General features: G+C 41.4%; 2 protein-coding genes and 1 long non-coding RNA gene across 6 annotated transcripts in view; 1 reads left to right on the top strand and 2 right to left on the bottom strand.

Annotated features, from left to right (window-relative positions):
• RIPOR2 (RHO family interacting cell polarization regulator 2) overlaps positions 1-2123 on the top strand; it is a 67947-nt gene extending 65824 nt beyond the window's left edge. For 2 of the 3 annotated variants that reach the window (XM_030506082.1, XM_030506099.1), the window contains one exon: positions 539-2117. In XM_030506082.1, the coding sequence (XP_030361942.1) occupies positions 539-639 (101 nt within the window). In that variant the 3' untranslated portion in view covers positions 640-2117. Of the gene's footprint in view, positions 1-538 lie in introns of all 3 variants that reach the window. The other variant, XM_030506091.2, reaches the window with a different exon arrangement.
• Positions 2124-4107: 1984 nt separating this feature from the next.
• Positions 4108-6712, bottom strand: LOC115616571. The gene is made up of 3 exons (XR_003994321.1): positions 5770-6712; positions 5422-5424; positions 4108-4118 (listed from the first exon to the last, which is right to left on the bottom strand). It is a non-coding gene; the product is annotated as an uncharacterized LOC115616571 (long non-coding RNA).
• Positions 6713-7066: 354 nt separating this feature from the next.
• GMNN (geminin DNA replication inhibitor) lies at positions 7067-13205 on the bottom strand. 2 transcript variants are annotated; one of them, XM_030505991.1, is made up of 7 exons: positions 13047-13205; positions 12468-12528; positions 10564-10662; positions 10053-10182; positions 9329-9411; positions 9140-9250; positions 7067-7556 (listed from the first exon to the last, which is right to left on the bottom strand). In XM_030505991.1, exons 1-7 carry the CDS (start codon positions 13049-13051, stop codon positions 7353-7355), a joined length of 693 nt encoding a protein of 230 aa, XP_030361851.1. In that variant the 5' UTR covers positions 13052-13205; the 3' UTR covers positions 7067-7352. The 2 variants fall into 2 exon arrangements, with proteins under 2 accessions (XP_030361851.1, XP_030361861.1); XM_030506001.1 differs by lacking the exon at positions 13047-13205 and adding an exon at positions 12747-12887.
• Between the last annotated feature and the right edge of the window lie 42 nt (positions 13206-13247).

The following is a 13247-nucleotide window of genomic DNA, read 5'->3' as shown; positions in this document are numbered from 1 at the left end:
TGCACAGAGATGATAGTACCTAAGAGAAAAGGGGTTGAGAGACACAAGTAATTAAATTTAGCAAATAGACTGCTTCTTGGTTTTCAGTGGTATAAGTAAGTGAAGAAGAGGCTAGACTCACTTATTTAAAGTGCCAGGAACTGAGAACTGGGCAAGCTTTATACTGTCCAAAGTAGAAATAGGTAAACATCATCTGCCTCAAGTATACCACAGCTTGAACTGAGACCTTGACAAGCACCACAGGTCATTTAGAAAGCCAAGGGTACAGATACTGTAAACTAATCATACAAGCCACATCTGCTTCTGCTTTGCTCTAGATAAAACCAGCAAATTAGGTGAGAAAATAAAAAATAATAATTATTCAGAGCATGCTTAACTTTTCCATGTAATTTCTGAAGTTGCCTTCAGCAAGAGGAATTTTAAGAAGGGGAAGAAGTTAGTGGCAGAGCAGTACTTTCTAACAGCAGAGAATCCAGTATTTAAAATGTTGTAGGGCAATGACATAATACATTTTTATGCTTTAACATTTTGCATCCAGGTGAAGATGGGAGACTAGCATATGAACAGCTGGACAAATTTCCCCGGGAATTTGTTAGAGTTGGAAGCCGCCGTGGAACCGACACTGCCACAGCTTTTTAGGTGGAAAAGCACCTGCCTACATGTAACAGGCACTAAAGTAGGATGAGGCTGCACTCCAGTGTGGGGAGCAGAAGGAAGACTTTGAAGAATTCTGTGAGAATGTCCTCAAATGTAGCAATTTACAGACCTCCTAAGGAAAAGCAACATCTAAAATCCAGCTTAAGGGTTCCTATTGGCTGCTCTTTGCAGCTCATGATGGAACAGCTGGATGCTGAGGAACGATACTTTCCTGACCGATCAATAACATGAGATGTAATTGCAGTTATTCAGCCTCAACAAACTTCTGTGAGTTTTTAGAATTTGGCCTCTTCATCTGTTTTACTATTGCATTTACTTCCTTGAAGTTGTTGTGAAAGCTTGAGATGTGCGATACTGTATCTAAGACGGACAAGTCGGAGGCAACCTGAACAGGACTGCAAAGAAGCCTTCTCGTGGTGTCCCCACCAGCACCACTCGGCTTTCTCAGCAATGAAATACAGAGCAAGTTCCTTCAAGTTTTGCCTCCAGAAACAGCAGGATGTAAACCCTGGGAGGTGTCACTTTGGTGACTCATTCTAAATGCCTCCACTGGTCTTTTATTTCCTTTCTCTTGCCCTCCAGCAACAAGCCATCATTAATGCAGAGATTTGTGAGAGGGATCCATCACGTAGGTTTCTGAAAACTAAATGAAAAGGTAAAGCACATTTATTTATTCCAGGAAGGAGTGAATACAGCTAATTGCATGAGTCCCCAAAACCATTTGGTCCTGTAAGTCGCAGGCCGGCTTGGATTTCGTACACTCTAATTAGTGGATCATAGTTTTCTATAGTCATTTCAATACAAAGAACTAGAACAAGTGGACCTCAGAGGCAGTAATAAACAGAGGGTGAAGTGAATGCGTTCCCCCTCCCTCCTTGCTGCAAGGATGAAAGACAGCGAGTGCTTCAAACTGTTGATTGTGAGCCTTAAGTTAACAGAGGAGGTGAATAGAATTTAACAGAAGAGTGTTCCTGTACTGTGTTCATTATGCATGAAATGCTATTTAGATGTCAATTGAAGTATCCAAATTTGCATAGGCTACATAGAAAAGATTGCAAACAGTTCACATCAAAAGGAAGCCTTGTGCGCCAAACACTTGGCAGGCAGGGGCCCTTTTGTTTGGGTTTTTTTTTTACTGTGAATGTTACAACAATGTACATATCTGTATATTTATAAATATATATTCTTCCTTTAATTAAAAAAGTACATTTTGTACAGTTCAAAATGCTCATTTACTGAGGAATATAGACTCTTTTTGCAGAAGGTGAAATAACCATGTTATGGTTTTTATACCACACCTCTCCCATCAGCTGAATTCTTCCACGGTGTCCTTTTGTACTGACTTCTGCTGCTTCTTTTTTTTTTTATTATCCTTTTTTTTTTCTTTTAGTTTTGTGGCATTTGTACTCACCATATTTCCTATCACATTTAAGTTATAATAAAGATTATTTTTTAATTACTAAGCACATCAGTCCGTATGTATAGTCCCTCTTTCAATCAGCAGCCCCTCTCCTGTGAGGCTCATACAACCTTCAAACATCATGCGAGTCAGCTCCCAGTATCATAGGTGGCTCTTACATCCCGTCCTTGCAGCTGGATTTGGGGAGAACTGTTAGGTCAAAACTTTCTGACAATCTCCGTTTAGCTAAATTATATGAAGTCACCACTGATTTCTTATAGCACAGAAATAATTTGTGTTTCATAGCTACGATGCCATCAGTTGTAGGTGCTACGTTCTGAACTGTCACTTTGGAAGGTGCTGAGTTCACTTTCAAACAAGCACTCGTACCCTACATTTCTAGCTAATCCTAGTTTAAGTTTAGAGCAAACCAGCTTTTGTGTATCGTTCAAGATAATCAAGAAAGGCTTCACAAGGTGGAAAATATGCTGAAGAGGCTCCAGGACTGTTACCAGACTTTTGCCAACTACTTCTTCCCTTCTGTGAAGACAGACTATTCTCAGCGAAAGGACACTCCTTTTCCTCTTACAGACATTCAGGCTCCTGGCACAGACCTAGGGAATGCAGAACTGCCTATCGAGCAGAGCCAAAGCTGCAGAGAGCACAGGGCTGCTCACATGTACAGCTACCATGCCAAATGGAGCTTACAGCTACTTTCATCTCAATGTAGTTTAAATCCACCTTTTGAGAAGTCCATTACTAAAGCTGATCTGCTACACCATTATAACCATTAAAAAACATGGATACAGCTCATACGTACCATGCAGGAGCAAATCCTGCTGTCAGTAAAGTCAATGAAGAAATTCACAGGAATTTTAGTGGGAGTGGTTAGACCAAATTCAGTTCCTGTTGTGCTGAGACTGACAAGCTTGAACCTGGGATATAGATGTACAGAGGCTAAATTTTACTTTGAGTGTTACTACTGTTTTAGAAAGCTAACAAAGAATCATGTTCTAACATGATTCATGACAACATATAAAATCACACTCTCAAGAACAAAACCAAACAATATCCCCATGACCTCAAGGTAACAAACCCTTGAAGAAGTGAACAAACCTTAAAACTTCCAAAACCAGAAGGCAAATAAAAACAAACAAGTGCTGTATTTGCCTCATAATTTACATGCTTGTATGCTTGCAGAGCTGACAGTGCTGCCCTTTCCTACCACACGAATGCAAGACCTCTCCTTTGTAGAACAGGAAAACACAGACATGTAGAGGTGAACGTAGCAAGCAGGATGCTTACTAATGAGCAAAGAATGAACCAGCAGGCAGTAATTCTAAGTTACACCTTCCACTACACCAGGTTGTTCAAAGCCCCATCCCTGGCAGTGTTCAAGGCCAGGTTGGAGGGCACTTTGAGTAACCTGGTCTAGCAGAAGGTGTCCCTGCCCATGGCAGGTGGGTTGGAATTAGATCTTTAAGGTCCCTTCCAACCCAAACCATTCTACGATTCTATGACAAATCCTCTTTCTCAGGGCTGCAGCAGGTTGACTAGAACAAATTTAAAGGTCTGGGCTGCCCCAGAAAAATGCTTTAGGAAAAAGTTCCTGCACCAAAGTAACTCGGCAGCAGTGCAGACTGAGGAGACAGGGAGCTCGTCAGGAAAAGGGGTTTGTCTGGTGTTTTGTGGGTGGCTTATTCTCACCTCATACTTTTCATGAGCTATGGTGGTTTTCACTATCCCTGCCATGCTGTTATTGTCTCTCTGCTTTCTGCCTGGTAGATATAAACCCTTAGTGCCTCTATATTACTCTAGCTGCATGCAGGGGGGTTGGAACTAGATGATCTTAAGGTCCTTTCCAATCCTAACTATTCTATGATTCTATGATTTGCAATGGAATTATCCCAATGATAGGATGCATAGCACCCCCCCCAAATGGCTGCGGTGTCCCTGACAGTATGACAGAGGTATGGTCATACCTAAGGGTTTAACTTTGAACACAACCAATCACATTTCATTTCAGGTGGCAGATCCGCAGAGCAGCAGCAAACTAAAGTTTCTCAGGACACCATCAGCACTTGCTGAACTACTTTGTGTTATTACAAAACTGGAAAGAGGAATTAACAATACACAGTGAACATTTTCAGCTGAAGAAAATTATAACACTGCAATTCGGTCTCAAGAGCAACAGAGCACTGGGAACATACGGCCTTGGCAGATTGCAAACCACCTGCTCGAAATCTCAAAACCAGTTCTGAGAACAACCTCAGACAGCCCTTAAGGAAAAGTAAATGAATATGCATTGTGCTTCCTCACAAAAAATTGATGACCAACTTCACTACTTATGCAAAGGCTGCAACACATGACAACACTGTGGGCCCTCACGTAAGCAACACAATGCCAAGCACCAGTGAGCTTCAGTTGTTCAGTCAAGCAGTTATTACAGTGCAATTCACTTCTCCGTGCTTTGTGTTAAGTACAATGGATGTTTACACCAAACTGCTATTTTTTGCTAAACCAATTAAAAGTTTTTCCTCTCACAAACCACCCACCCCAGTTTGCTTGTCACTGCACAGCAACTCCCTCTTCAAACAGCTGCCACCTGCAAATGGCCCATCTCCCCACACTTCGGACTTACATATCTGAAATTGTCCTGCTTTATGAGAGAAGTGCTGGGATGCAGCAGGTGCATCCCACTTCTCAGCAGCCATTGGATACTTCAAGGAAAGACAAGACTGTGGCCACAGCCCCTGCACTGAAAAAGAGTCACATGCTGGTCAAGCTGGTACCCAAAAGCATTTGACTTCTTGGAAAGAATCACATTCTGCAGTTAGGTTCCAGAAGCAGTAATTTTACTCTGCTCAACAGAATGTTCTCTGTAATTTAGCTGGATATGAAATTTCTTTGTCTTCAGTGATGATTTTCAGCTGTTACAGAGCTATGTTTCAGTGGTAAATGAATTTCCCTACCTAATTAAACAAAGATAAAAGGTCATATGGTTGTAAAAGAACTTACTACATGAATTTCTGTATAATTACTACACATTTGAGAAGCCTTTCACATCTGCATACAAAGTTCCTAGGCTATGTAACATCATTCTACTGCATGCATGTTCCAAAGAAAACTCCTTGGAATTTCAGGACAGTAAAAGAAACTCGCTCCTTTTTGAACATTTTTAAGCAGTGATTAATGCAACATTATAAACCTTCTGATAACGCTTTCATACATTAATACTTCTGATATAAAAGGCCAAGGGAGATTGTTCAATCAAGGTCCAAAACATCAATGATGAAGATCGAGTATGTACATGGGTTCGATTTCTATGCCACACTTGAGCTTTCACACCCAGTTTTGTCCTGCACCATCTTTTTTTCAGCTGATACAGCAAACTATTCTGAGGTCAAATTAATAAAACCGTAATAGCCTGGTTTGAAGACTTTAGGTGCAAGTGTATGCATTGCTACAGGGCACATGTCTTTCTGATGTAAAAAGTTCTTCTATTACAGGTGGGCCAAATGCTGCAATATATCCAACAGGCTACAAGGAAAACTTGCATGATTCATTTTGGACACAATCCATTTCAAGAGCAGTAGGGATCCAGCTACTCAGGGGACTGTCTTGTCTTTTGTTTAAATAAAAATCAATCAAGAAAAAGCACAACATTTAAGTCTAATAAGCATTTTTTTTGCCCATCTTGATGTTCGTTTTACACATTTCCTTATTTACTATTGTTGAAGAACTGCTGACATTAGGATTGCTTAGAAACTGAGATAGGAAGTGTTTGTCACTTCACAGCATTATCTATTTCTTCTGAAAAGAAAACAAAGGTTACTCTACAAAGCAGTTATCCAGTCCAGCATCCAGCTGTTTTCTCTTAAAAACAGCGTAAGTTACAGGACAACCCTTTGTCACCATTTCTGCACTGTAATGGAAAGGATTATATCTAAGCATGCTCTAGAGTACAAACTGGATGATGCAATCCTCAGTTTACAAAGTCTCCAGGAAAACATGATGCTTCATGTTGTGGCTACCAGATTCAAGGTGAAATAGAAGACAGGAGGAGTATTACTTCCTATAATGGCTGACATTCTCCAAATGTCACAACTTATTTCAGTTGTGAAACATCTATTAACTTACTGACAGATGCAGTGAGAGAGTAAAATATGGAAGGAATCTAAAGGCACACATCCAGTAATCCCACAGATGTTTTCATGTGTACCCTGAAGCACCCATTTTCACAAGGCCTGATGGACTGATAAACAAGAATCTCTCCAAATATCTCTGCCTCCTGAAAGCCACTCAATTCTAAGATCTTCACTAGCTATTGCAATGGCAGCCACCTTTTAAAGCCTTTTAAGACATTGTTACAGAACTGCTGAGTTCATTCAGGACTGGAAAACTGTGTTTAACTTACTCTTCCTACCTCAGTGCTTTCAACTGCAAGCATTTTGCACCTCATATGAGTGCCAGATAAGGTGCTCAAAGTTCCAAACTGTGGTTTTTGTTCCTGTAAGCCCTTCAGAACACTACTATCTTGGTAAAAAGGTGCTTCATCTCTTGGTAAATACCACAGCAGTACTTTGACAGACATTGAGTTTCCATTCAGAATAGCTCTGAAGTGCAGGCAGCTGCTTTGTCTCCATGTAATTTTCAGTACAGCTGTTATTAGGAGCAAGAACACATTTTCTTCACGAGTCAATAAATGCATTTCTGAAAGATACTTTCTACTTAAGCTCTGATCTATACATCTTGGAAGAGGCTCTCTTGAAAGACAGAGGCAATTATTTAAAAACCTGAAAAGCATAAATCTAGACTATTTATTACCCATTCTTGACTTTCTGAAGCCTCACCAACAGCACAGAGGTTTCATTTTGCTTTCTCTATTCATCAAAACCATTCTGTTCTCCAGAACTCTGGAAGCCTGAGTTAAAAACTGCCCAAGCACCTACAGCAGTCACAACTGACTTAAATCTAGAACTAACAATTTCCCATTCAAATAAGAGGCTGTTTTAATAATGCAAAGATTTATTTATCAACTTTCACGTATGATGTCAGACCAACTGATATTTACACAATTTGAAATACACAGTATTTGCATTTTATACAAGCAACTAAGCACAGCCTGTAGTAAGTTTTGGATGCAGTATCAGACACTCCCACTGCACATAATTCCAGTTAAAACCAACATCTGTAATGCTTCCACAAGAGTTTCTATACCCGAGAAGTTTTAGTATATCCTTTCAAGAGGAAGTCTGCAATTAAAAGCCACATACATAAGCCTATTTAAAGGTTGTCATTCATGTTGCAAATTATTTGTTTCCTTTGAAGCAACATCTGATATACTCCCCCATAAGCCACATGATACTTGTGATGGTCCTTCTTCAGAAGCACTGTCTGCATCATCTACACAGTGAAGCTCTTCATTTTCTTGTTTGGATTCCTCTAGAGCCAGACTATCCAGTGCCTCAAGATTGTCAGGTGCTTGCCCAGTTAGCCTCTAGGAAAAAAAAAACAGGAGACAGCAAATTTAATGCTCTTTCTACTTAACAGCCAGTGAAATAAGAATGTGCGTATTAAATTAAGTAAACTAATTATCTTCACTTGGAGATCGTGGATGTAATTAAAACATTCCTCAGTCACAAAAATCTTAAGACACTCTAGTTTAACTCAAATTGCTACCTCTAACTCACAGACCACATCTGCTGCTTTGCTGACTGTTAGGTCTTCCTTACGTTCTTCACAGTAGGACAGGTTTTATGTTAGGCAACCTAAAATACGGGAAACAGCTTCCAAAGTTAAATATTCCCATAGTACTATATAGGTTCAATTTTGGAAAAGTTATTATACAGCAGACAAGGCTCAATTTTTAATCAGAGATAATGAAGCTACATTAAGTCTAGATGAACTAGAAGACCCAGCAGTTTCTAGCTCTTACTGATCAAATTAAGAGTTCCTTATCTAACCTGATCTAAGGAAGAAAAACAGGACTGTAAGAGGCTGCTCTTGAGGATTCTGGTTGTTTGATGTATCACTTAAGGCTCACTAAAGCCTCAGAAGTTAGCAGCTTACAACTAATAGGTGAACCACTGAGGACCTGCAGAGAAGTTTCCAAGTATATTAGTTCTTTAATTCCTTAAGTCATTTAACTTCTGCCTGTGGGTTAATCATAACAACCAGCACTCTCTGAATACCAAAAAAAGTAATTCAAGTGTAGCAAATCAGGAGTTTGTCAAGACTGAGCTAAATAATTGAACTAAAACCTAACTTGTTTACTTCTCATCAAGTTGCTTGCAATAATTTTTCATTTTGTTTCCACCTCTCCAGTTTAATCAGAATCAAAATATTTGCCAGGCATCCAGCTTCATACCCCAATTGAGAGCTCAATTCCTACAAAAACCACCTAGCTGATAATTTAGCATCAAGATTCCACGGCTATATTTTTATTACAACTTCAGAGGCTGTTACAAATAATCTTCCCCTGGTAGGGAAGTCACAGAATCAGTGACACAGCTACCTGTCCCGAAGGACTTCTTAGAGGAAGTTGTTCTGAAATTTACAGGTTTATGAACACTACAGACTTCATGCATTAGACCTTTCTTGGTCCACAAAACCGGCAATTCCTCAGTGAAACCTTGACTTTAAAAAGCATAGGTGCTCCCTTCTCCTCCCTCTTGCTGGTCCTCTTCATGTGTCCCTGTTCCAAGCTTAGTTCCCCAAAGGGCACAGCCAGCAGCCTCACACAGTCTATTAAGCATTTGAATTCAAGTCATCTCGAAGTGAAAAAGAACCCTTCCTTCCCTTTTCACCATCTCTAACATGCAAAGCCTGTGATAAGACAATAGGTTGAATCTTCTCTTCAGGAAACATCACTCTTAGTACTTTCTTGTTACCTCTGTGGGTTCCAAGGTAGGAAAAATCACCCCCTTAAAGATGCTCTATGCCTCTGGAATAGAGCAATCCTGCAGGAAACAGGTGAGTAATTTAAAATGGAGTGTTCTGGTTCCCAGAAGCCATGATTCATTAAAGGTATCTTTGCTAGTTTCTCATTTTCATTCTACAACTGAATATTCCTTTACATACCTCAATCATGCTGGTCATATAATGCACGTGTTCTACAAGGGACATCAGCTCTTCATTTTCTTCTTTTAGGCGGGCAATTTCACTGTCTTTCTGCTCGATTTCTTTGTGCAACTGAGTTTAAATAACAAAATGTTAACAAAGGAAGACAATAGCCAGTAGTAAGGAAGCTAGTTATCTTCCACTAGCTACCTTTTCATTTTCTTGAAGCACTTCATACAGAGCCTTTCTCCTTTCTTCAGCCACTTCTTTCCAATACTGAGATGAAGGACTTCCTGAAGAAAGAAACTACAGTGAGCCTGTGCTAAGACTGAATTCTTGGGATCACTTTAAGATATCTGATTTGTATACTAGTATTCTATAAACTGTAATAGTAAGAGCTCATTCCATGTATTGTTTTCCCAGAGATTAGTTATAAGTTTACAACTAGAGACATAAGCTTACAGAAAAGAGAAAGCCTACAACGTATTAATGGCTATACAGATGGTCACATTTGCAAATGTCAGTCTTAACTTGTACTTTGTAGAAGACAAAAGTCTTATTCACAGGTCACTGTCCATATCGGGCTTAATGCTTCTGAGAAACTGCACACACAGCACGCTATGCCAGAACAGGCTTTCACCTCCACTTAGTCACTTGAAAGCTCATAGCCAAGCCGCCAAAGCAACAAGCTACACAACTTCTTAACACTGCTGCACACAACACTCCCAGCAACCAAACTCATTCTTAAACATTGGATAGCTATACTGTATTTACCACTGCATAGAGAATAAGTATCATTAATTCCTGCTAGGCACTACCAAAAAAACACTACAAAGCCCTTATCTAACTGACAAAGGAACAGTGTTTCAAGTAATATTCCAATAGGAGCGTAACATTTTAAGTGCAAGAGAACATTTCAGGAATTACCACATACCTTCTATCATGAGATCTACAGCTTCAACAGCATCATTAATATTCTCATTTTCTTGCTCCTTTACCACAGCTACCCCAGCTTTAAAAGCCTTTGAGGTTAACTTGCATTTCCTTTTGACTGAAGATTTTTTCTGCATAGAACACAGGCAGGTTTAACTTCAGAGCAATGATTCAGCTTTTTTAAAAAAGACAGACTTGTAAATCTGCTCACTGATGACTGCAAATAAGTCTTCATAAGCCCTGCTTTCTTCACATTATAGTTCTAGTTTACAGACATCTTCCTTGATACCCTTAGGTTTAACAAAAGAAAAATATCAAACGTTTTTCTGAGGTACCCAGAAATTGCTAGTTTTTAATATTGTTTATTACTAAAATAACAGTAAGCTTAAGCTGTGTCACACTCATTAGCAGATCATGTTTTTGAAATATATTGGTTTTCAGTTAAGAGCTCAAAAGCATTTCACTATGAGTAGAAATAATTACACATCTACAAGTTATCTCTTCATTCATACCTCATTACGTCTGCCAACCAGGCAACCTGTTGCTGAAGGCTGAATCATTCTAAGAGTCCGTCTTGGGGCAGCGCTGCATGTGGTGTCTGTGAGGTACTTCTAGAAAGACAAATACAGCTTCAGACATTTGCCACTCATCTCTCCATAAACTGAAGCTTCTGAATTTGCCATGTTTCTACTAAGGTAACACACAGGTCATCTTTTCAAAACAAAAAGATGATACCCTAGCCAATGTTAAGGCTTGTGTAAAGGAGAGCTAGTTATTTGTAGCAGAGATGGATCTTAATCACACGCAGCTATGCTCAGTCCCCACCTCTGGGAAAACCCTTTCATGAAGAAACCCGAACAGGTCTTATAGCAGAAATATCCTGACTGGATTTCAAGGCCAGTTACAATGCAGTGACACATGAAAACTTTAGCTGAAGCTCTTCAAGTTGTATTTGACAACAGCAGTCTTATACTTCAGGGGACACAGACAAAAGTGATTGCAATTGCAAGTTTATGCGGCAAAGTCACACGTATCATTTCGGGCAGTATCTGGTTTTGTTACCTGTGAACGCACCCTCAAGTGGTGTTCATTTAAATAGTTGTGTTGCTTCGATTATCCATTAAAAGGGATCTAAAGCTTCCTTGCTTCGACCCAGACAGGCTATTGTTTTGTATAAACAGTATGTTTATCACCTTTCTTGTCATGCATAAATACCTGTTTCCTGCATTAAAACTTTCTGATTGGGTTGGTTACACTGCCACCATGGGATAGCAAACAATGGCAGACAACCAAGCAAGAACAGCCAGAGTACAATGCCACACCAGCGTGAGAAAGTTCCCGATTCACACTGTACTTCAGATGAGAAGAGCTCTCCTTTCCCACGGTAGTTTCTGCCACCAATTACCCTACTGTTGAACTAAAGGACAAACATTAACTGCTGCGGGAACAAGATTCACACTGTGTCAGACACTGCTTGCTCCTATTGAAGGTTAAAGTTAAGCATACTCTGCCAAGAAATTATTAACTGATACTTGAGTTAATCCACTGAAAGCACAAAAAGCCACAGAGGAATTTATAACCCTAGAGTTACTACTATAGGGCAAGATTACCATGTGTATAAGTCAGACTGTCAACTGGCAATTTCCATTAATACCATAAGTTTTCATTACAATAACTCTACTCCTCACAATAGAAGGCTACCAGCCTCTATTTGTATTTGTACTATTCCAATTAGGGCCTACATTAAAAGGTTTAACAAAAGAACATTGTAACAAGGCTGGAATAGGTATAAACTTTAGTAACTTCCTATAGGCCACCTCTTAAAAATCTAAATCACTTAAGCATTTCCACTAATTCCACAGCAGCCATGGTTCATGAGGGTGACTTTAGAAACAGAACTGCCTGCATGACTACTTCAGTTAAAGCATGCTCAAGCCAAAGACAGATTTAACTCTTCGTCCCTATCAAAGGGCAGACTGCAGAACCCACTCTACAACCCCTGAGCAGCCAGACTGATTCAGTAACCAAATCAGGGCAGATAGCCAGCACCTAAAAAACAAAGCCGCATGGAAAGACAGCAAGCTCAGTGTCGAAGTAAAAAAGACTTGCTGAGCAGCAAGAAAAAAGTAGTCATAACTTCATATGCCCAAGCAAGACAGAGTGTTCCCAGGCCACAGCCTGCCAGGAGGATACCCAAGCCAATGGGACATAAGCCAGGTGGAAGCACATTACAACAGATCCCTTTGTATTTCCTTCAGTGGGTATGAAACACGTGTTAGAGGGACCATTTCCCACAGAATTGCGCGCAAACCTCGGAACAAATTCTGTGTTTGAGATACTCTTGATAAACTTAATCTTTCATTTTCCATCCCTTAGCTGCCCCCATATTCTAGCTTCAAGACTTTAAAGCCTATACCTGCAAAGGTCCCGATTTTTCTGCGTTCTGTTTCTGCTTCATTTTGGAATTCACAGGATCACTGAGGAAAAAAAGAAAAAAAAGGTAAAAATTAGTAACGCTCAGCTGCCACGGAAGCTCGGAGACATTAGTTACAGAATACTACAGCTTCCGCTCATCAACTTTCATGGCAGCATTAAAATTCAGTCATGAATCGCGCGGCTCCCCCAGAGCCCCCGGAGCCGCTCTCGGGGTTCCTCCCCGAGACAGGCACTGGAACCGCAAAGCCCGAGGACACACCCCGCGCCGCTGGCACCGCGGCCGCCACAGCAGCCCAACACCGCCACCACCACGGGCCAGAGCCCCGCTACCCCTCCCTACCGGGACGGGGTGTGATGGGGTGCCACAGCCGCACACCCAAGATGGCGGAGGGGCAGCCCTGCTCCCGCCAACCGAGCCCGCAGTGCCCCTCCCAGCCCGCCGCCGCGGCCAATGGCGAAACGAGGCAGGAGCCCGCCAAGACCCAAACGCGGCCGTGAAAACCTGCGGCCCCCCTCGCCCCCAGCGAGGCAGAGCGCGGTCCACGGCCCCTCAACTCACCCCATGCACCCAGCGAGCTCCGCCGCCCCGACCCCGCTCAGCGCCACCAGCGGCTCGCACAGGGCCGCAGCTCAGCACACACCCAACCGGCCACCCGCTCCCTCCCGGAGTGCGGCTTTAAGGAGCGCGGAGGGCGGGGGCGCAGCCACGTGATCCGACGGCCGCCCTCCGAGCCAATCACGGGCCGCGCTCTTCCATTTC

Source organism: Strigops habroptila, chromosome 1 (assembly GCF_004027225.2).
Source record: "Strigops habroptila isolate Jane chromosome 1, bStrHab1.2.pri, whole genome shotgun sequence".
In the NCBI taxonomy this organism is placed as follows: Eukaryota; Metazoa; Chordata; class Aves; order Psittaciformes; family Psittacidae; genus Strigops; species Strigops habroptila.
Note: the sequence above shows the minus strand (reverse complement) of the source record. Positions and strands in the feature narration are given on the sequence as shown.

Coding starts and splice junctions, on each gene's coding strand:
- GMNN (XM_030505991.1), bottom strand. Junction 9,412..10,052: donor TGTAGATCTCATGATAGAAG/GTATGTGGTAAT, acceptor TTCTTTCTTCAG/GAAGTCCTTCATCTCAGTAT. Junction 7,557..9,139: donor ATATGACCAGCATGATTGAG/GTATGTAAAGGA, acceptor TTTTTTTCCTAG/AGGCTAACTGGGCAAGCACC.